Raw genomic sequence first — 21,952 nt, forward strand, 5'->3', positions numbered from 1 at the left:
CCCGGGCTACCGAGGGCGGCACCTGAACAGGGTCCGACAGCCTGCCAGAGGACAGACCACTGGAGCTTGAGTGCCCACTGCAAAGATCTCATCCGCAGACGAGCCACTGGCACCAGAAGAATGCAGGATGCCATGAGGCCGAGCAGTCTCAAGAATTCGGACGCTGGGAGATTCTGGGCAAGCTGAAACTTGTGCACCATCTGCTAAATGTGAAGAGCCCTCACCTGAGGATGAAAACACTGCACCAGGGAAGTGTCGAGAACTGCTCCGATGTACTGGAGCCGCTGTGTTGGTGTCAAATGGGACTTCTTTAATTTGAGGGAGAAGTCCAGACTGTGAAGGGAGTGGCAGGTGAAGGATAGATCCAGGACTTGCTCGGGAGAGCTCCCCCTGATCAACCAATCGTCCAGGTAGGGGTAGACGTGAATCCCCCCCCCCTTTCCTGAGATGCGCTGTCACCACCACCATGAGCTTGGTGAAAACCCTCGGAGCGGAGGTCAATCCGAACGGCAGGACCCGAAACTGAAAGTGCGAGTCGCCAACCGCGACCTCAGGTACTTCTTGTGCTTGGGATGGATCGGCACATGGAAGTAAGCATCCTTGAGGTCGAGAGACACCAACCAGTCCTGAAGTTGAAGAGCCTGGAGGACTTGAGAAAGAGTTACCATCTTGAACTTGTCCTTCCGGAGGGGCTTGTTCAAACCGCGCAAGTCCATGATGGCTCTCAATCCCCAGTCTTTCTTCAAAATCAAAAAATAAGGTGAATACCATCCCTTGTTCCTCTCTGCTACAGGCACCAGTTCTATGGCGCCTTTCTCCAGCAGGGCTTGAATTTCCTGCGCAAGGAGCGGATCCGGACTCTTCAAAGAGAGGTTCCCTGGTGGATTGTCGTGAGGCCTCTGCCGAAAAGGAAGACAGTAGCCATGGGTTATGATCTCCAGAACCCACACATCCGAAGTAATGGCTTGCCACTCTAAAAGATGCTGCGCCAGCCTTCCCCCAACCGGCGAACCATGGGGACTGGCCTCATGACTGAGTGGTAACGGCTGCGGTGTTGCCTGAGGGTAAAGAGGCAACTGCCCGAGCGGCCTTGGCACCTCGAGTACCTTTGTTTCCACCTCTGGCACTCCTACGATAGCCTCTTTGACTGCTAGCTCCCCTCGCTTTACTGAAGGACGAGTAATAGCGAAAGGAACCTCCCCTCCATTGCTGTCCCCTAGGACGAAAAGGGCGGAGGTTGGCGAACTGCAGCGCCCAACGACTTCGCTGCAACTTTGGAGGTCTGCAACCTCTCAAGGCTCTCGTCAGCCTTGCTGCCAAAAAGGTGTTCACCGTCAAAAGGCATGTTGAGGAGCCGGGACTGCACATCAGGAGGGAACCCAGACTTCCGCAACCACGCAAACCTGCTCATTATGGTGCTCGCCGCCATGGACCGGCTGACACAATCCACCAAGTCCAAGCCCGACTGAACGGCCTCACACATAGCATCCTTGCCATCCTGAACCATAGCAAGGAAACCATCCCATTCGTCCCCTTCGGGAATATGATCAGCCGCTAATGCAACACAGTTCCACAGAGTGTGTGTGAAACGAGACAAGGCACATATGGAGTTGGCCGCCTGAAACGCCATACCCCCCGAAGAAAACACTTTCTTCGCCCAGCCGTCAAAACGTTTGTCGTCCCTATCCGGAGGGGTGGTAGGATACGATGCCTGCTTTGCCGGGGCCATAGCCGCCTGCACCACCAAACTCTCCGGGGTGGGGTGCCTAGACAAGTAGCAGGGGTCGCTACTGGCTGGACGGTATTTTCCTGACAAAGACTTACCCACTGCCGGGAGACTCTCCGGAGCAGTCCAAGCCGCCGCCACCCTTCTCTGCAGAGCCATATGAAAAGGCAAAACCGGGTCAGTGGGTGGACCGAGATCAAGGATGTCCGTGAGATCATCCTGAACGAACTCCCCTGGGGGAGCTGACCAACCCAAGTACTCGGTAACCCGAGACATAAGGCGGCGATATGAAGAATCGGCATGAGAGCCAGGCTCCGGCCTAAAAATTCCACCTCCGGAGAGGTGTCCAGTCCACTGGCATCATGCAGCGACTGCCGCAGGTCATCAAACTGGCTATGGCCCGAGATCAGGTCATCTGGAACCGTAACCAGAACCAGGCCGCCATCAGAGCCTTCATCACCCTCTGAAATGTACTCCAGGCGGGGAGAGGAAAACCTCTGTGGACCAAAGCAGTGCCGGACCTTAGCCATAGCCTTTCTAGGGGCAAACCCCGTGCCACGGGGCCCCTCTGACACCACCGCCTCTAAAGGCGTCGAGGGCGCCAAACGAGTCGGCGCCAGCGTCGACAGAAAAGGCGTCGAGCGAATCGGCGTCGACGTCCGCTGCAGCGCCGCCAGCATCAGCGGCATCGACAGTCCTCGAAGCCGGACTCTCCGAGCGAGTCACTCGACAACCTAGGCGCCGACGACCCCCTCAGAGGCAGAGCCTCGAGAGAAATCGTCGACTACCTCGCCGTCACAGGCGTCGACGTCCTCTTCGAAGACGGCACAGGATCACGCGGTCTCGAGCACGTCGAGGACCGGGACCTGGCACGTGCATGGCGAGAACGGCTACCCTTGTCCGAGCGGGACCTCTCCCGCGAGCCGTGCCGACCACTCGAGCCCGAAGGCGTACGAGCGGTGTCTCTCAACTGGTGCCGATCAACCCCACTCGGAGGAGCGGACAGACCGGTGCCATGCGATTCCAGAATCGCTAGCATCTGCTTCCCGAAGGAAGCCCATGCCTCCGGTGTCGCTTGCATGGAGGGATAAGCGACCCGCAGACGGGCGGAGTCCTCGGAAGAGGACGGGGAAGGCGACCTATGCCGGCGCTTCCTGGAATGCCTCGAAGAGGCGGAGGAGTGGCGAGACCGACTCCTGGAAGGAGACCCACTGGACTTCCGATGATGACGCGGAGAGTCGCCCCTCGAGTCATCCGTCGAAAGCCCCGCAGACCTCGACTTCCGAGGCTTGGACACCCAGCCTACCGACAGCTTCTTCTTGCGTTCCCGCAAGGCCTTTGCCGTGAGCGACTGGCAGTCGACAGTCGTCTGTATAGTGGGCCTCCCTGAGGCACCAGAGGCAGTCGTCGTGCGAGTCCGTGACCGACATCTTCGACCCACAGTCCCCGCAGTTCTTGAAGCCCGGACGCGGGGTTGAAGACGAGAAAGACATCGCCACGAACAGGTCTACACAACAAACCGAACAGGTTCAACGAACCGAGAATTGAAACAGCAAACTCCGAGTCGAGGCGTACCGAGATTCACGAAGCGAACACGTTCGCGGAAAAAACGGAACTGAGGCTATGGGTGTCGTGCGTCCTATTTATTACATTGGGTGACGTCGACCGTCGGAGGAGGTCCTCGGGGACGACGCATCGACGTAGGACGCAGACGCCAAAGATTTTCCGAAGCAGCACAGCTGTGGACATTACCTGTCAGATATGGAATACGTCGGAGGACCCAATCCCCTCGAAGTATATATTTATTATATTTACCCCAGAATCAATTTAAATACTTCAGAAGTTTATACTAGAATAGTTAGGAATACTTGATAATACACTTAAAAGGGCACATTAACGTTTGTGTTTCTTCGCGGATACCTTTGTAGCAACATTAGAAAAGAGCAGGTTATTGTATTATCGATTATTGAGCACTCATGCGGTTTTCAACAGTTTATACAGTAATGCTTTTACTCTGCAAACACATAGTAAAGTCACTTTATGGGAGGAAAACGGTTAGTGTAACATGAGCTTGGTTCAAGGTTCTAAAGAGGATTTCTTCTCATAGTAAATCCTTTAAGTCCCAAAATGCAACCCTAGCTAAAGGCAGTTCGGAGAGGGCTTGAAGTCTTGACAAGCAGCGAATTATGAAGAGTATTATTAACAATGGAGACCTTAAAACGGACTCGAGGAAGGGACACAAGCAGCTGCTTGGGTCTGAGGGGGTTGCCCTGGACGCCTTTACGTGCACCCAAATGTTCTGGAGCGACTTCTTGGAATCAGGTAAGCAATACCTTTTTCCCCCAGTGTATCTCAGGTTAAGAACAACATTTTCGTGCCGGATGCTTTGCGATGTTGCAGCTGGTGCCACCTGCTCTTTTTCACCACTTAGCAAGCCCCGCCCACCTGGTGCCTTCCTGCCTGCCACTATTTTTCCCTACTTAAGGATCCCCCCCAGCCTCTTTTCCTTTGCAGATGGGGAGCAGGTGCAAGTGGATCTAGGTTACCTGGCCTAAGCCCTGCCCACCTTCTTAGCCCTGCCTCTTCCTTCCTGCTCTTAACTATTAGATCAAGGGCGTCTCTCGTCCGGTCGTCCTAAACGTCCTAAACTAAACGAAGGGCAGACGAAGAAAAGGACAATTCCTGTCCGGACCAGGAGGACCCAGGGTTCAGACCCCCTGCTCAGACAGCAGGTAAGCATGCAGCAAAGCAACATGTGTTACTCCCTCTGTCCTCACAGGCCATCCCCACCCTTCTGGTCCCCCTCCCCACCCCTGTGATGTTCCCTTGTTACCCCACCATTCTCGCACACAGGTGTTGCCTGTTTTGCTGGATTCTTCTACCCTGTTCCCCCCTCATCCCCCCTCATACCTACTTCTGCAGGAGTCTGTCCTGATAAATTCTGGTTTCACCATTACAGTCTTGAGGCCAATGTTGGATTTGACTTTTATGGACTTCATTCATTCACAGTGCGTCACCCTTTCTCAACTCTCATGCTGAACTTCCTTTGCATCTTGTACTGGTGGCCCTGAATCATGCTGTTCCTATCTTCATCTGTATCGTGGCTTCCAACATTATGTGTTAAGACTGACTTCTGCAACTGTATTCACTCTCCCCTCTTGCTCCTCCACTCTTGACTGCTTACTCTCTGTTCTCTCCTCCTTTCCCTTTTCCCTCTTCCTATTTCCTCCCCTTACTTTCTTCTATGCACTTACTCTATCAGAATTGTCCCTGGACCTAGTATGATAGCAACCTTGTCTGTCTCCTCCCCCCTCCCTTTACTGTTTTTTTCCTCCCCACCCCCTCCAGCACTATCTGAAATGTCCTCAGGCCTAGTATGATAGTCGCGTGTTTTGTTCCTCCCCTACCTTTCTGCACCTCTCTTCCTCACCTTTTGTTTTACTCCGGCTCTACTAGAAATGTCATCAGGCCTAGTACGGTAGTCGCCTGTCTGTTTCCATTTCCTTCCCATTCTCCCCCTCCCTTCCTTATCTTCTATGTCGTAGCTCTTGCACTATCGGAAATGTCGTCAGGCTGAGTACGATAGTTAATTTCACATCCTTACTGTTCATGGCCTGTAAGAATGTCATTGTATTTTCCCTTGTTCCCTCCCTTGCCTTGAAGCGCTTTGAAACACATTGTGTATAGGCACTATATAAATAAACTATCATATCATATCATAACCTCTGATTCCTTGTTCGGATGACTGAAGGCAGAACAATGGACTGATTCTCTCAGCAAGTCTTGAGGGAGGACCGGTAGCACAACTTTCAGCAACTTCTTGGTTCACTATGCGGTTTTGGCAACTTTTCTGAAGCACCAACAAAGGACACGGATCGCCCAGGAAATCTTCACTTCCTGCAGTCCCACACTCTGGTGAGGCAGTCTGGGCGAGTTGTATAGGAGATCTGGAGTATCCTTTCGGGTTCAGCAAAGATTTGGACGGATTCAGCCTTTCCACAATGATGCACTCAAACTGGCTCAGGACAGCAGTGGTCGCTTTACGGTGTTGCAAAGGGTCTGCAAGCGTCTCTGGTCGTCTTATTCGATTACTTCAGCTTCCAGTGGTCAGCTTCCTTTTCACTCCAGGAGCCTTTAGTTTTATATAGTTCCAGCACACTTCTCTGAAATCTCTCTCAGCATTTTACAGAAAGGGGTGTTTGGCTGTCCAATCAGGACAGCCAGAACCCCGTTTGGGAGCTGGTCCTATTCAGGGACCCTGGCAGACAAAAGTACAGGGGGGTTGGGGAAGCACTCCTCCCCTACTTCGTGCAGCCCAAAAACTCTGGGGCCTAGGTGGCAATAACCAAGGGTTCCCGCCAAAGACAAAACACACTGACCTCCCCCTCCCAGAATGGTAGAAGGGCTAACAAAGAACCACACAAGTATTGGTGAAAAAAGAAGGGAAGCCCCAAGGTGGTACTTGGGTGCCCTTATTGTGCACTACCGAGGCTAGGGACCTAGCCTGCGGTATAAAAATGACAATAGTTGGTAGAACATGTCCACTGCCATCACCCATAACTAGGCGATTCTCACGGGAGTAGAGATAAGGGAGATACTAGGTATTCCTTTGGCACTGCACTGAAGGTGGTATGTGCCAATCGCTCAGACTCGAGTTTTAGGAGAGATACTAAGAATCTCTCCATCCCTGAGAACAGTAGTTACTTGGGGATATTAAAAAATAATCTTAAAAAGGAGGAGCCTGAGGGTCCCCCCAGCAACACTGCCCATAAGGAGCTGTGTGCTGCAGTAGTAAAACACAGATGCCTGTAAGAGCTATGGAGCAGACAGACTCCATAGTACAGGTAGAATACAAAGAATAGATTCCAAAAGACAGAGCCCAGAAGAATAAATGAGTGGAAAAAGGCCCCACTCATTCAGGATTGAAAGAAAAATGTCCATAAGTCCAGCAAAAAAAGTGCTGAGGGTTTCACTAGGAGAGAGGATGAAGCATAATAATGATGCATCTCCCTAAAACCAGTCAAAAATGTTTCCAGGCAGTGGAACCATTTTACACAAATAAAATTCACTACCAACCTAGCTGCATGACAAACCGAACGGTGGTACCCTCTCTGGGACACCTATTAGGGTACCTTTGGTGTACCCCTGGGACAGGAGTCATAAGCATTTAAGAGAGCACGTAACATTTATCAGGCTTTGCTTTGGATTAAGCCTGGCTGGGGGGGTGGGGAGGGGGTGGTTTTGGGGTGTCCAAAACTCAAAAAAATTAGCAAATTGCACTGGGATACCTCATAAGAAAAATAATTGGGCTTTCTAGCAGTGTGAGGGACACAAAGAATAAGCACATCTGTATATGGAAGAGGGAGAGATACCATAATTTTGTAAAACTGGGACAAGAATAGATCAATCCTCACCTGCATCGCCCATTGAGCTGAAGATGTTCTCCGTCACATTAAGAATGGTGTCTGTAGCTTGGTCATAAGGTCCAACTGGCTGGCCGCCAGTGGCGTACTGCTTGATGTGCTGCAGAAGGTCGTTCAGAGCTTTCGTCACTTCTGTGGCAGCAGCGCCCACCTGCTTAAGGAGTTGCCCATCACTTGTGGCTGCTTGCGATGCCTCCACGCAGCCTTCCACCGACTTGGCCACAAGCTTTCCCGCTTCAATCAGCTGCTCTTGGCATACGGGGGAGCTGATGGTGGGAGCCACCACCTGTGATAGAAAACAGAAGTGTCAGCAGTTATAGACCTATATCCGCCATATCCGATCGCACTTTGCATTGTTGAAGGGACTATGCATGTGTAGCATCCATAGAAACATGCTTTATCTGATCAAGTTCCGAGCAGTGACGGGAAGAAATCAGGGAAGGCACAGATGTAGATGTTGCTTGGTACTTTAAGAGGCAAACTACCTCTAAAAGAAGGTGACCAGCAGGCGGCTCCATGTCGAACTACCTACACCAATTCCCTTTCCTCGTTTCTCGGTCATTTGGATATATATATATCATCAACTCAAAGGCAAGCATATCCTACATCAAAATCATGAGCACCAGCAGTCAGATGAATATCTTTGACAGGCATTGAGGCACATTTATTTCTCAAGAAAACATTCAGCTGTCAAAGAGGCAGCACGTGTTGTGAAACCATGACCTCAATTGTAGACCACTCATGCATACAGGGGCATACAAGGCTTTGTGAGAGTCGAGGAAGAACCTATGCAGCAGCTTCGTTCAGTTTCGTTCAGTTTCTTCATCGGGTTGTTCTTCCTAGTGGTAGACTCCGTCTCCAGTCCCAAAACCCTCACCATTTAAGTAGGTTTATCCCATTCATGCACAGCCTAAGCTGTCACTCATACAGCAGGCTGGCTATCCTGAAAAGACAGCCAGCCAGCCAATCAGGACTGGGTGCATTTATGCATTCCTAGAGACAAAGGACAGGGAAGTTTGGGGAACCTCCCTCACTTCCTGCACTTCCAGACACACTGGAGCCAGAGGCGGGTTTCAGGGTTGAAGCCCGCCAAAGGCAGAACGAACCAAGGGCTCAAACCTGGCTTGGCACGCAGAGTAAAACCCAAGACCAACCTCACAAAAAGAAAATGGTGAAAAAAGAAGACCGGAGCCATTGTGTTAAAAAGCCCACCCATGGGTGCAATACTGCAGCTGAGGATTCAGCCTGCGGTAGAAAAGCACAATGGTAGGAAAATTAAACCACTGCCACAAGCATTTAAAATTAGTGAGGGTAACAAAAAATGTTACATGAAAATGGAGGATAAGTGGCTTCTAGGTAACCAGAACCTCCACCCCAAGCCCTCCACATAAGATGGTGTGTGCTGGGCCGACAAAGAGAAAAGCGAAGTAAAATCAATTTCACTTTACTATGCTTGGGAAAAGTAGTTCACTCAAGAAAAGGTATTTAAAACCTTATGAGAAATCTAAAGGATTTATCTCAGACATTGCACTGGTGGTGCTGTGTGTCACCATACAAAAAGTAGATGCCTATGGAGTTTGTCAGACTCCACAAATAAAGGAAACATAATCCAAATCAGGTCAAAAACACATGAGGGAGAAAAAGGTCTCACTCCAGGATAAAAATTAAAAGTCCCAAAGTCCAGCAAAAGAGCTGGTGTTCTCCAAGGTAGAAGGGAATTAGCACAGAAATGAGAATTCTCACAAACATGCTACATGTCATGAGACTGTAGTATTGATCATTAGTATGTGACAGTTGGACCAAATATTATATAGGACTCAGACATTCTATGAACACAGCTCTGGAGGTGGAGCAGGATGCAAGTATAAGTGAACTTCGATCCCAAGGCAACTTCCTTCAGTTGAGGCTTTGCATTACATACAAATCACATGCAAATTAAATAGCATGCAATCACATGCTCAATACATGCACACTAGGCAGACATGGAGGGTCAATGATATACTACACGATAGACCGAAGGAAAGGAAACCTTGGGCTCGGGTAGAACGGGACAAAAGTTGGGTAGAATAGTAATTGCGCCAAAGGGTCTCAATAAGGCTCTAGTCCAGTGGTTTTCAAATTGTGGGGTGCGACCCCCCCCCTGGGTCTAGTGGCATATGTGATTCATAGTGTACATATTTCATGTATGCATTTCAATACATGGATCACATGGCCAAATTGCTAGGACAGATCTGGAGACAAAGATGGCCTTAAGGACAGAGAATCAACATATAACAAGAGAGGAACCATCATAAGACAAACTGAAATCGTCCTATGTGTGAGGAACACGCCCCTAAGACAGTCAGCAGTGAAGAACATCTGATAGAGTAGTGGCTACTGAACAGACGGCATGTGCACAGGATATCTGGAAGGAGTTGTGAGACAGATGGTATGCAGGAGGGTTGGTCATTACCTTTGTACAAGCGACAAGCTGGGAGGTGGAGAGAGCGCACTGCGTTGCTGCGGCAATTACTTGAGACTGCAGCCCAGGATCCTCAGTCTTTTGAGCAACGTTCTTCGCCCTGAGAACGAGTGCGGCTGCAGCGCTGGCCACTGCTTTGGCAAGCTGCATGAGCATCTCCTGTAAGCACGGAAAAAAAGGTTGCAGCAACAGGCGAGGGGGGGAGAAGAGACGGGTTAACTCTGCACTGAGAAAACGTGCTCACCGACACCAACATGAAATATTAATTAGGCACCTGATCCCAAGAAACGAGAGCTGCCAAGCCCTACCTGTAACAAAGCACAGCCAGTATCAGAATGCATACAGTATAACACCTCGACACACAGGTCACAGGAACACAAGGTACACAACATATTTAACACGCTACCACAAGCATGCGCTCATTGTAAAGATTCAGAGCAAACCTACTATACACTAGTGATAAAACACATGTCTTTAATTGCCGCTCAACACAACACAGTCACACAACCTACCCACAACATACACACCAACCTAACCCAACACAGGTATGCAAAACTACAGGCATTTCACAAGTTTGAACACACCAGGAACCGGATATACATCCAGGGCCTACAGATAAGATTCTCAAGTTCAAGTACTTTAGTCCCTATTCATTAAAAAAACAATTATTTTTTTGAAGTTAAAAAAATAAAAGGTCATCCACCATTCCCAACAGGAGGATTTTTTGGACAAAATCACCAGTTTTAAGAAAATACAGATATCGTTCTGTAGTTTATATTTATTTGAAAATGATCAATCGAGAAAATGAAAAGATGCACTTTTACCTTAAAATGCTCTTCTGGCACCACTGATGCAAGCATATCCATGTTGCAGGGTCAGTGGACACTGGGCAGGCCTCGATTTGTTTTGTGAGACAAGTAGGATATCAAGAGAGGGACAGACTAAAAGGTGCTCGTTTTAAAACCTTTATTTACTAAGGTTCCTGGGTTGGTAATGCCTAACTGGCCCCAACTCTAAAGGGAAGGTTCCATTAACTGAGGTTTCTAAGGGCCGTTTCCAAGAGCAGTAAAGTGAAATTGACTTTCCTTACTTTTGTAACTTTCTAGACCCAGCACACACTATCTTACAATAGGGTGCTGGAAGTGTTGTTTAGCATCCCCTTTGTCTAGCTTCTCATGTAACATTTTTATGTTAACCTTTCCTTGAATGGCTGGTGGAAGTGGATTACATTTAACTACTGTGGTGTGCTTTTACCGCGGGCTGCCGTTGCAGCTGCAGTAAAGCACTGAATGGTGCCATTTCTGTCAAAATGGGCCGATCTTTTTTCACCATTACTTCTTGGAAAGGTCCTACTTGAGATTTACTCTGCGCGCCCAACCAGGTATGGTCCCTTTGTTCGCTTTGCCTTTGGCAGGATTCACGAGTGAAGCGCGCCTCTGGCTCCAGGGTGTTTGTTGGGCACAGGAAGTGAGGGAGATGCCTAAATCTCCCTGTGCTTTGTCTCCTAGTAGACCCAAATGCACTCTGTGGTGATTGGCCGGCTGACTGTCCGGCAAGGACAGCCACCCTGCTGGGTGAGTGACAGCTAGGCTGGAATGAATGGAAGAAACCTGCATAAAAAGGTGAGGCTTTTTGGCTTGGAAAGCAGAGTCGACCACTGGACGAAGGAAACAAAGAAGAACTTGGTTGGTTTGCCTGGTGAAGCCCTGCTGCTTTTCTGAAACTCCAAATTCTTATTGACAGAGAAGCCCCTGCAAGGACGACTTCTCCCTTTGAATTGGTGGGGCCAATCAACTCCCAAGTAAGCCACCTGGACATCCTATCGGAGCTGGTTGAATTTCCACAGAGTTGCTGCTGGAAACCGAAACACCAGGGAGAGGAACACCAGATTGTGGGCGCTGCTTTTAAGCTGCCAAGAGCAACAGGAAGATCCACCGGACTCCCAGGAAGCAGGACTGACCAAGCCTGAGCCACCAAAGCAGAGTGCTGGACTCCAGATGCAAGGAAAAGTCCATCTCGACAGCCAAAAACCGCAGTGTTGATATTTGCGGTAGACATGGAGCTGAAACACCGAAGTGCCACTAGTTTGAAGATTGGCAGTTGCGGTCAGTGACTGTCCCATTGCAGTGCAGGAGTTCCCAGAAGTCCTCCCTCTTGTCCCAACGACTGAGGCCCAGGAAAAGCAGAGCTGCACAGGAACAGATGTCATCTGCTGCACTTTTCTTCAACCTAAAGGTACTGTACAGAACGTACCTCTTGTCATGTAACTGCACTTGTTCTCTGTTGGTGAGACTTGTTGTGGTTGCTCTATAGAGTTGCTGACAGCTTCTTTAATTCACAAGTCTAAACAGCTTGTGGCCCTACTTTGAATTCTTCTATCTGCAAAGACTTCTAAAAATATTGTGCAAGACTTTTACCTACCTCTGTGAAGTGCTTCAGTTTCAACTAGACTTTTGCACAATTGGCTTTGCCTGGCTCCCCGAATGACTCTTCTTCCCTCTGTGAATGTGTTTGGTCTTCTTTCCAGGAAAGGGTTAACTAATATTACATTGGAGGCGAGGGGGTTACAAAAAGTGCTTACCTGCTTTGAGAATATTTGTGAGATCTGTTTTGTCATAACTGTTCTTTGACAAGCTCTTAAGTGTGATTCTAAATGGCAACAGTAGTATATTAATGTCCACAGTATCCTAGTTACTAAAGTCACCTGAGGGTGTAGGAAGTGTCTGTCTGCCATCCCAAAAGGGTACTTACTGGTTTAGAAATATTAAGTGTGTATTTTGAAGTGTGTTTAAGTGTAACTGTTATATTGCCCCCCCCTTCTGAAGTCTTACTCTGACTGATAAACTAATAACTGTTTATTCAAGAAACAGTGTGTGTAAGAGTTTATTTGAATACTTGTCCCTGTGAATCTCTGTGCAACTCCCCTACAGCTCACATTGACCCCTCTTGAGATAGGCCTGGCTGCTCAACACGCTACCAACCTGTAGTACAGACTTGCACCAAAGGCTGGGTTCCTATTGCCAGCAGGTCAGGGTACTGCATACAATCTTGACTAACAGTTACCTACCCTAAGCTGAGCCCCTTTCAGCTGCGAACACCAGTTCAGCACGTCAGGATGTACCTTTCCTTTTGAACACAGTTCTTTCACACACACTTCACTTGTGGGGTACAATCAGACTTTCGAAACCGCCCGATTCTTTTCTCCTCCTATGCATGATCACTGATCTGCAACCCCTCTCTGTATGTCTTACTCTTCTTTAGACCTTTCACCTTCAGGTGCTTCCTGCACCCCTTGTTTTGGCTTCCTGCCCGTGCACACTTGCACCTTTTCTGTTCCTTTCGTTGGCCCTCTGACACTTTATTTCTTATTGGGCCTCTTGCGCACCTTGCATCCTTTTGCTTCCTCGTGCACTCTTGAATAATCCGTTTCCTTCTCATGCACGCCTACCAGTCCTTTCACTGTGTACGGTTTGCATTTCTCTTCATCGTACACGCTTTACCCTCTATGCTTTTCACATGCCTCTCCTTTTGCTTTTCTCATCTTCCGTGCCGCTAGCGCTACTTCCTCTCATCTATTTCTTTTCTTTGGCTTATTCTGATACTCTGTCCTTCGCTAGGGTTTCAAACCTTTCCACTCGGTGCCACATTAAAATGGTGTCTTCCTCCAGCTCTGCTTCAAACGCACGCTCCAGAGTTTCTCTCTCACTCACCAGGCAGCATCGCGTTGACAATGGGTTCCACTGGATACACGGGGTTGAGGTCAGGGTCGTACCACCTGCCCCTCATACACGTCCCAAGGGAACAAGCACTTTCTGAAACACCACCAGCAGGCTACAGCTGCATCCCCCTCTGAAACACTGGGCCAGTGTCTCGGTAAGCCACTCTCCAGGCCGTTTACCCTGCTGCTCTGCAATAACTGGTTTCTCGCGTCTTGACTGCATCCCCAGCTTGCGCAATTCCTTGTGTGTAAACACTCATTTTATAGTGAAAAAAATAGTCAAGTGGAGTCAGGTGTGAATGGTCATTATTAAATGCCTGACTATTAGTGAGACACCTTTAGTTATGTCTATGGTAGGTTGCCCTTACTTTCCCTGTGTTGTTTCTATGGGTAATCTTTACTGCTCTTAGTTGCCTCCTCGTCTCAGTTGGAAATAGGGAGGTGATTATGAAAGGGTTTTGGAGGATATATCCATTTCCCACTATTTTATCAGGGAATCGACAATGGACATAGGGAAATCCTTTAGCATGGTTTTCCCTCAAGGTGATTATTGCCCCTTCCATATTCCTGATGGCTGATTATACAAGTCTGGGTTTTTATGGTATTCCCTGTGCTTTATATTGGTAGTGGATAAATGTATATTAAGATCAGACTCCTGGCTTGCTTTTAGTTGGTTCCTCTTCCTTCCCCACCCTTGGGTCATTAATGAGCGGATTGAATTCAGGGAAAATGAGACCTGGATTATAGTGATGGGAATGAACATATCCCATGAAGGTGTCCGGGATTTCCTCCTCCTCTTCTCTCGCCCCGTCAGAGTAATGCATTTCGCCGGGGGCATTCCCATAAAGGTGACCCTGGATTCCCCTACCCAGGTGGTCTTCCCTCGTACGTCCACCTCCAGGGTTGGGATGCAAGGGCGATGGCCCACCCCCAGCTATCTGGATGGAAGACTCTCTGGGTCTCAATGGGAGAAAACCCCTAGGTTTTCTCAGTTTGTTACCTATTTTGGGGCGGGAAGCAGTTTTACGGGCCTTTTTCTTTTAGGAGCGTTTTCCTGTTATTCTAACGTATTTCTATTTATTAAATAGGGGGGACAGAGAGTGAAGATATGGAATTCATAACCTGCATGGTATGACCCAAAAACGTACTCACCAACATCTCAACACCTTAAGAGGGCTAAACCAGTAGTTTGGGACTTTCCATAGCAAAACACTGTATTATGGCCCCATTAGTATATTTGGTATAACCCATTAGCCAGAGTAAGAATGACCCCCCCACCAACAGGTTGCAATGAATTAACTGTACCACCACAAGCAAAATAAATGGTATAGCCAAAGTAATTATCACCCATTGGAACTGGTCAGGGAGCAAAAGGCTTTGGTGAAGGGAGATCTGGAAATTCCAAATCCACCGATCCACCAAGAAGAGAACAAGGCAGTGTTGGCAGAGTCCATAGAGGTAGGACCTCAGACTAAAGTGCTTCCAATCCAGCAGCTCTCAAGGACACCAAGTCCATGTGCTAAATTGCAAAAGGCTACTAGAAGACAGACCACCAAACAATTCTTCTCACCAACATGCAGCATTCCAATACACAAAACTACTCTACATGCATGCAGAAAATGTATTAACCAGTTACACACCTAAAAATAGGTATTGAGAAAAGGCGCAATGTGTCCAAAAACAAAACTCGAGCTGCACTTGTGACTTAACTTATGCAGAGAAAGTCACAAGCATGATACCCAAGTGCAACACTCTTTTGAACATACACCATTAACATAGGCACACTAATTTCACAGGCAACAAACATACGGCAGACACAAAGCAGCTCAATGGCTAGTTTGGCAGCTCTTGGGAAGAGAAGGAAATAACGAAATAGGACTCTGCATGCAGCAATTTCATGAGAGCCCACTCCCATATGATTTCAATGCCCATGAAGAAACAAAAAAACCAAGAAAAGTACTGCACACACATAAGAGGACAGTCATTACTGAAAGATAACAAAACTATGCATCAATGAGCAGGGGTAAATTGAGTGAAGATGTGTGCTGAGCAATATAACATCAGCAGAGTTGGAGTGCGTGTACCTAGGTCCCGTCAAAGCCTGCATCAGTTTGTATGGACATTTGAGAATATTGTTGGATGGTGTGCTCAGACTTCTTCCCATGACCGGTGGAATGAAGTGTGCTACAGCACATGCACAGCCCTCTGCACTCTACCATCATGACTTGAGCTGCATGTAGGTGTGTCCAGCCCGACAAGCAAAGCATTTAGTGAACGTTAGGTAGGAACACTAAAGTGCTGTGCATTTTAACTGTATCCAGTTACACACTGTTACAGGTGAATGAGCTTGGTTTCACGGTTTACAATGTGATTAATGCAGAAGACATCTTCACACCACATAATGTCAAAGTACACATTTCCTATGAACAACATTGGTGATGGGGGGGAGCCAGTAAAATTCTATACCTTGCAGTCACCTCATATTGCTCGTCTGCCTGGTGGATGATGGGGTTTGGTCGTGTAGCGATGATAATCGGCCTATGTAGCTGATTTCATCGCGAGTGGTTTAGTAGAGAAGGATCAGGAGAATAGATAGCAGTGTCCCTTCTCTGTGTTGCCTGGTCCTTCAGAGATTTGTGGCCACTGCACAGTCAGCTAGGGAGCGAAGGCTGTGCCTCTGGGCCTCTACCTTCAAACGCTGTGAGCAATTAAGACTTCTAAAAATCAATTGCTAGACCCCACTGTGAGGGGAAGAGTTTAAGAGCACAAGGTAACAGGAGGGCATGGCACACCATCTGGCGAGAGTGAGAAAAAAGATGTCTGGCAGGGGCCAAAGAGAGCAAAAGGATGAGCTTAGTCACTTCCCCACTTTCTAAGCAATACATTTAACATGCATATCCCTGGGCTGAAGAGCAAGTTTCAGGAGTTGGTAAGAGATGTGGCTAAGGTAGGAGGCCTGGTAAAGAGTACGGGGAAAACATCCCCTTATCCCAAGTACTAGGACGGTATGAGTGACGTAGTGCTGAAGCACACATTCTCAGAAAAGGTATTTCATCAACTTTGTATGTAAATTCCAGTGAGTAGAGGTTCCCCCAGATTCCGTTTCGCCTCAGATGTTGGGGGTTACATGCCTGGTAGTTTCATAAAGTACTTAGCATGCCTAAATGAGAACTACCAAAGCGGAGTCAAAGCAGATGATTCATAGAGATGAATAAATGAATATGGTTTAATTCCTCAGCACACATGAGAATTTCAGGATAGGCTGCAATCTGAAATGCACTGGTGCCTGCTCTGGTAAGGTAAACGATTTAGGGGCCTAGCTTAATGAGCCTGCAATAGACTCTTGCTAACAGATGTGCCAAGCAGCTCCATTTTTGAAGAATCTTTCTTTAGATATTACAAAATGAGTTATCCTTCTTGCCGGAAATGCACAATAGGCAGTTTGGAAACATCTCTAGGAACCAATTGTCCTTGTCCATTATGTCAACAGTCATCCACTTCCTAAAATAAGTGGTGACATTCACAAACATTTTTGGGACACAGGCCTGTTTTTCGTCCCCCATCTTGCACACAATGTGTTTAGATGCATGGCATTTAAACAAGGCTTGCCAGGAATGCTTCCCAGATATGGGATCCAAGTAGACGACTAATATAGGCTGGACAGGGCTTCCGACAGGCTATTGATAGAGGTGGTCAAGCAATCAAGGTCAGGCTCTTAGGAGGGGTGTGGAGTGCACATACTGTCTCTCTTGGTCAATGTTTTTCACTTCGTCCATGAATGGTTTAGCAATATTTTCCATATCGTTGAAGCTGCTGTAGTGATGCGCTTTTCTGCAGCATCTAGCTTCTTACCTTCCTGGTCAGGAGGAACCATGGACGAAGAAGGTGTGGTTTGAAAACCTCTTTCTAGAGGACGCAGAGAGTACAGAGCCTGTCAAGGGCTGGGACCTGAGGCAACTAGGAGCAGAGTCTGGCTCCCAGTACTACTTCTGCAGCTGGTCACGCTTAGCAGGAGTGGTATTATGAGACTTCATGACTAATAAGCAGTCCTCCCACATGTCATCCAACAAGGGGAACGAGACGATTGTCTTCTTGGAGGACTCCCATCATTCAAAAAGGAAACCTTCCTATTTCTTGTCTTCTAGTTCCAGGTAGAATAGCTTGGCAGCCTTCGATATCAGAGTGGAAAGAGCCAATGTCGTCCAAGGGAGAGGCCGTGGTGGGCGCATCAGAATCCAGCGGTTCCCCATCTGCAGGTAAGTAATCATCAAACTCATCAGTGTCCCTACCAGTGGTGATTGTGTGTGTCATTTATGTCTGATCTAGTTCCTCTACTACAGTGGGCAGCACCACTGGTATTGGCAGAGGGATGACAGGCCTTATGAGGCGGTGTTGGTTGCCGGAACAGGGACAGGGACAGAAGCAGTGGACAGCTGCTGCTAGAGTTCAGCCACAAATGTGTGCAAGGTGGTCAGAATGTCCAAGGACATGTCCCTTGGTGCAGGAGTCAGGCCTGAGCCCCTTGGAAGGCTAAAGGGCTGGAAGGCCTGCAGGTTTGTGACCACTCATGAGGTATAGACAGAATGGGGTCAGGTTCCCTTTGGCCCCCTTCCTGATCAGAATAAAAGTCATCTAATACGGTCTTCAGAGCTGGTGTAGATAATTGGAGACCTTCAGGGGGATCCCAGTGTTGCCAGAGTGAAGAGTGGTGCGGCCTTGGTGGGCCTGAGCTGGAGGTGTCGCTCTCCCTAAATCAGAGCCTTAAATCAGAGCCTTTAGGGAAAGTGGCGACGACTGGAGTCTGCGGAGCAGGAAAGGGTGCCGAAAGGGAGGTCAAGGAAGTAGGGAAACTCTGGGTGTGGTAACCGTTGCAGTGGTAAAGGTGGCAGTCGTAGACAAACCCCTTTGTGTTGTAGCCATCAAAGGAAGAGCAGATTTCATAGACTGAGTAGTCGACGCGGTACTTGGAGGTTTCTGTCTTGGTGGAAGTAGTTGACAAGGCTTGTGTCGACTGAGTTAGGTCCTTTGATCACTTGCATTTTGACAAAGACCTGTGTTTGACCACGGACGCCAGTGACTTTCTCCTGGACGGAGGCAGCCCGCCTATGGGTAGGCTAACCTTCGACAGTGATGGCGACCGGCCTCTTTCTGAACTGGGTCCAACAGCCACAGCGACCATCGACGAGGAAAGTAATGGAACGTGTGATTTAACCTTCTTTTGGATCTTAGCCAAGGAAGCATCCTCAAAGGACCTCGGGATCGTTTTACAGGAGAAAGCATATGCTTTTGCAGATGCTGTCTCTAGAAGAGGCATGACTATGCCCTTAGGCAAGGACAGAGGACCCCTCCCCCCCCTTTGATCCACACCACCAACTCAGATGGTGGTCCTTCCGTGTCTTTGAGGAAAACGACTGGCAAATTGGACATTCGCCTGTATCGTGGTGGCGACAGTATGTGTACCCAAGGTGCCGATCCTTGAAAATGTTCTTCAGGCTGTAGTTTTCACAGGACCCGAAAAAATGTCTTCGATCGACCAATGAGCTTATCCAGAAACGGGTCCCTGCCGCCAGTAGTCACACCATGATGGTTGACTATGAAGGGAAGACATCTCTCAAAACTAGGCAATAAGAGCTAAAAGCTAATGATTTGAGGAGCGAAGCACGAGGACTCCCAACACGAGAAACGTGCAGTAAAAATATGAAGATGGCCAGCAGGGGTGGAGCTTAGGAGGAAGAGTGCCATTGGCTGGGGCAGTATGACCCAAAGTGACACTGATAGGCTACAGAGGCAAAATACAGTTTTTAAATTAAAGCTAAACTGCTTTAAAATGTACTGAGGACTCCCAGCCTGACGGGGGAATATTCATGAGCATGCGATCCCATACAAATCTTCATGCTGGAGAAACCAGAGTATTTGTCCCTTCTGCCCAACAGGGTGCCACCCGCTTTGAGGCTATAAAGCCTCCAATGTAGGTACGTCCTCAAGGGGCGGAACGCTGTGGAGCTGCGGAGCCAGCGACAGCCTTGGAGCAAGAGAACACCCAAGGAGAATGCTGTTAGCCTGGGGTAACGAGCAGTGGAGCAACTCGTTACCCCAGTCTCTGGGAGGTGCTGGCAGTCTCTTGGAGGTGTGATGCCGATGTGGGCCCGCTAAACAAAGCAGAGACCAGTCGAACCTGGAGGAACGGTACCTCCCATCTGCCGTCGTTTGCAGAGGCAACCAAATTCAACAGCCGCATAGAGCGAGTCAGCGACAGACCAGAGAAAGCAGAGAACGACACAAGGCGAAGTCAACATATGCCGAAGCAAAGCCCTGTGAACCAGCCCAGCTCAAGGGAAGTTATCCGGGTGGTTCAGGATAGAGGGAGCCAACTGGGACAGAACAAACTGTATGAAAGGAGTTATACATCCATGAAAATGTAAATAAAGGTTGGAGAGGGCCGACAGCACCCTATGAGAGATACTGAAAAGAGAAATTGGGGACGCCCATAAAAGTTGTATGATATAAAGATTGAAGGGTGTTGGCAATGCCCTATAAGAAGCATTGAGAAGAAGGCCGAAGGGAATCTGAGAAACGCAAAGTACAGGTGTTGAGGAGAGAACCTGAGTGTTGTCTACCAAAGACTGGAGGGGACCGAAAGTGCTCTATCAGAGACATTGAGAAACTAATTAAACAAAGTGTGACTACCGGTTACGGGAGCCTGAGAAACCTGTTGTGCAAGCCTTTGGAGAGGTTGCAGGAATTGTTATCAATCGGAGATTCTAAACGATATAAAAATAGAAAGGTGAAAAGATCACTGTGAAAATTGATATATGAAGGATACAGGAAGGTTCCAAGACCGCAGCAAGACCAAATCTATATCAACAGCTACAGAAGCTTTCAAAAGACAGATTAAGAAACTTGATGAACTTTCTGTATCGACTTTTGAACATTTGTCTGAACCAACAAGAACTTGTTTTCGCGGACTGACCCTAAGAAAAAGCCTAATTGAGTCAGCCAACAGGAAGTTACCAGAAGACGAACATTCTGGTGTCGTTTAGTTGTTATAGTGGTAGGGCTAGTTAGAAGTAGGTTTTGGACGGATGACATTTACTTTGGACTTTTGGAAAGGGACATGCACCCTCAATTAATTTGGTTAGCTAGGGAATATCCACTTTAGCAATAGGGTAAACTAGGTATTTTTATATTATTTTTTAATAAAATCCTTAAACCGTCCTCTCTGCATCAGACTCCTTCTGGTCCGCCACAGTTAGAATACAAATGTAATAGTTATGGCCTTGTTAGTCAGCATGAAGGTAGGTTTGTGAATCTGCCTTTTCAACACAGCCAGGCAACCTGACTAGCAATGCTCTTATGCGTCCCTCTCCGCATAATACCCTCTTCTGAAAACACCCCAGTATGGTTTAGGCCTTGCTGCAGAAGGGGATAGAGCACTAATTCAGTTCATGTGCATAGAGGTAAGCAACTTCGTCACAAAATTGTGTGTAGTGCAAAGAAGGCAATGTCCATTCCATCTCGAGAGCTGGTCAACAATTGGCGAGTTAACAGAGAATTGCGTAATCGCCTTCCTCTCCGACAGGATGCTGCCTAGACAGTGAGGCATAGTTAGTGCCTTAAGTATACCAACTATTTACACAACGCGAGCCTAAGTTAAGCACGCTTCGCAGGTAGGCTGCTTCAGACGAAGGATCTTGCTGCTGGTGCACTACCAAAAGCTCAGCATGTAATTGTGCGTGGGGTGGCAAACATGCTTGATTACTAGGAACCCGTTTTCACATTTTTGATTGAGTCTATGGTAACTTCAAGTATTTCTCAACCATTCCTGGATCAAACGTCTGAATTTCTTAAATGTCAAGTGACCAACATTCAAGTGTGTGCAGTGACAAGATCTAGAGAATTAGAGACCCCCATGGATTAAAACCCGGAATGAAATCACCACAGATAGATGGAAACTAAGCAATTAAGCTAAAAAAGTTCAGGAGAATGAAAGGCGAGAGTATAGATGGGAAGAAAGGGAAAGTGTGACTAAAGACAGGAAGATGTAGTAAAGAGTGACTGGAGAGAAGAGGAAGCCAAGTAAAGTAAAGGAGTATCTGCGAAGAAGAATAAAAAAGATAAGGTAACTGGTATAAGAAGGTGGTGATGGAGTAACAGGAGTAGAAATGGCTGGAAACTGGATTTAGGAAATACAGGTTGAGTAACTGAGATGGGAATGGGGTAAAGAAGAGGGTAACCTGAGAAAAGCAGAAGTGATAGGGGTGGGTGTAACAGGGGAGCAGAATGGGGAGAACATGGCTGGTGTTAAGCAATAGGGGGCGGTCGACAGTGGAAAGGATGCGTTGTTGAGAGGGAAGTGAAGATGATAAAAAGGTTTAGCTGGGGCAGATGGGAAATAGTGACTGAACGATGGGCCAATAAGTCACTGAAGACAACAATTAAAGCTGATAAGGAGGGAACAAGGGCACATTTACTGTGATTAGGGAGAAGTGAAAAAGGGAAGAAAATAAATTAACTAGGTGTAAGGGGATTGATCTGAGGAGAGAAGAGTACTGTCAGGTAAATGGAGGAGCCATAGAAGTGAGTGTACAGAGTGTAAAGGATGTGTAGATACAGGCATAGACATG

General features: G+C 47.9%; 1 protein-coding gene across 2 annotated transcripts in view; it reads right to left on the minus strand.

Moving 5' to 3' along the window:
- Positions 1-21,952, minus strand: part of TLN1 (talin 1) — a 1,223,782-nt gene that overhangs the window by 530,956 nt on the left and 670,874 nt on the right. For both annotated transcript variants that reach the window (XM_069626724.1, XM_069626725.1), the window contains 2 exons: positions 9,602-9,769; positions 7,141-7,435 (listed from right to left, as the gene is read on the minus strand). In XM_069626724.1, coding sequence (XP_069482825.1) covers positions 7,141-7,435; positions 9,602-9,769 — 463 coding nt within the window. The remainder of the gene's footprint in view (positions 1-7,140; positions 7,436-9,601; positions 9,770-21,952) is intronic.

Source organism: Ambystoma mexicanum, chromosome 6p, assembly GCF_040938575.1.
Source record: "Ambystoma mexicanum isolate Mex_15411 chromosome 6p, UKY_AmexF1_1, whole genome shotgun sequence".
NCBI lineage: Eukaryota > Metazoa > Chordata > Amphibia > Caudata > Ambystomatidae > Ambystoma > Ambystoma mexicanum.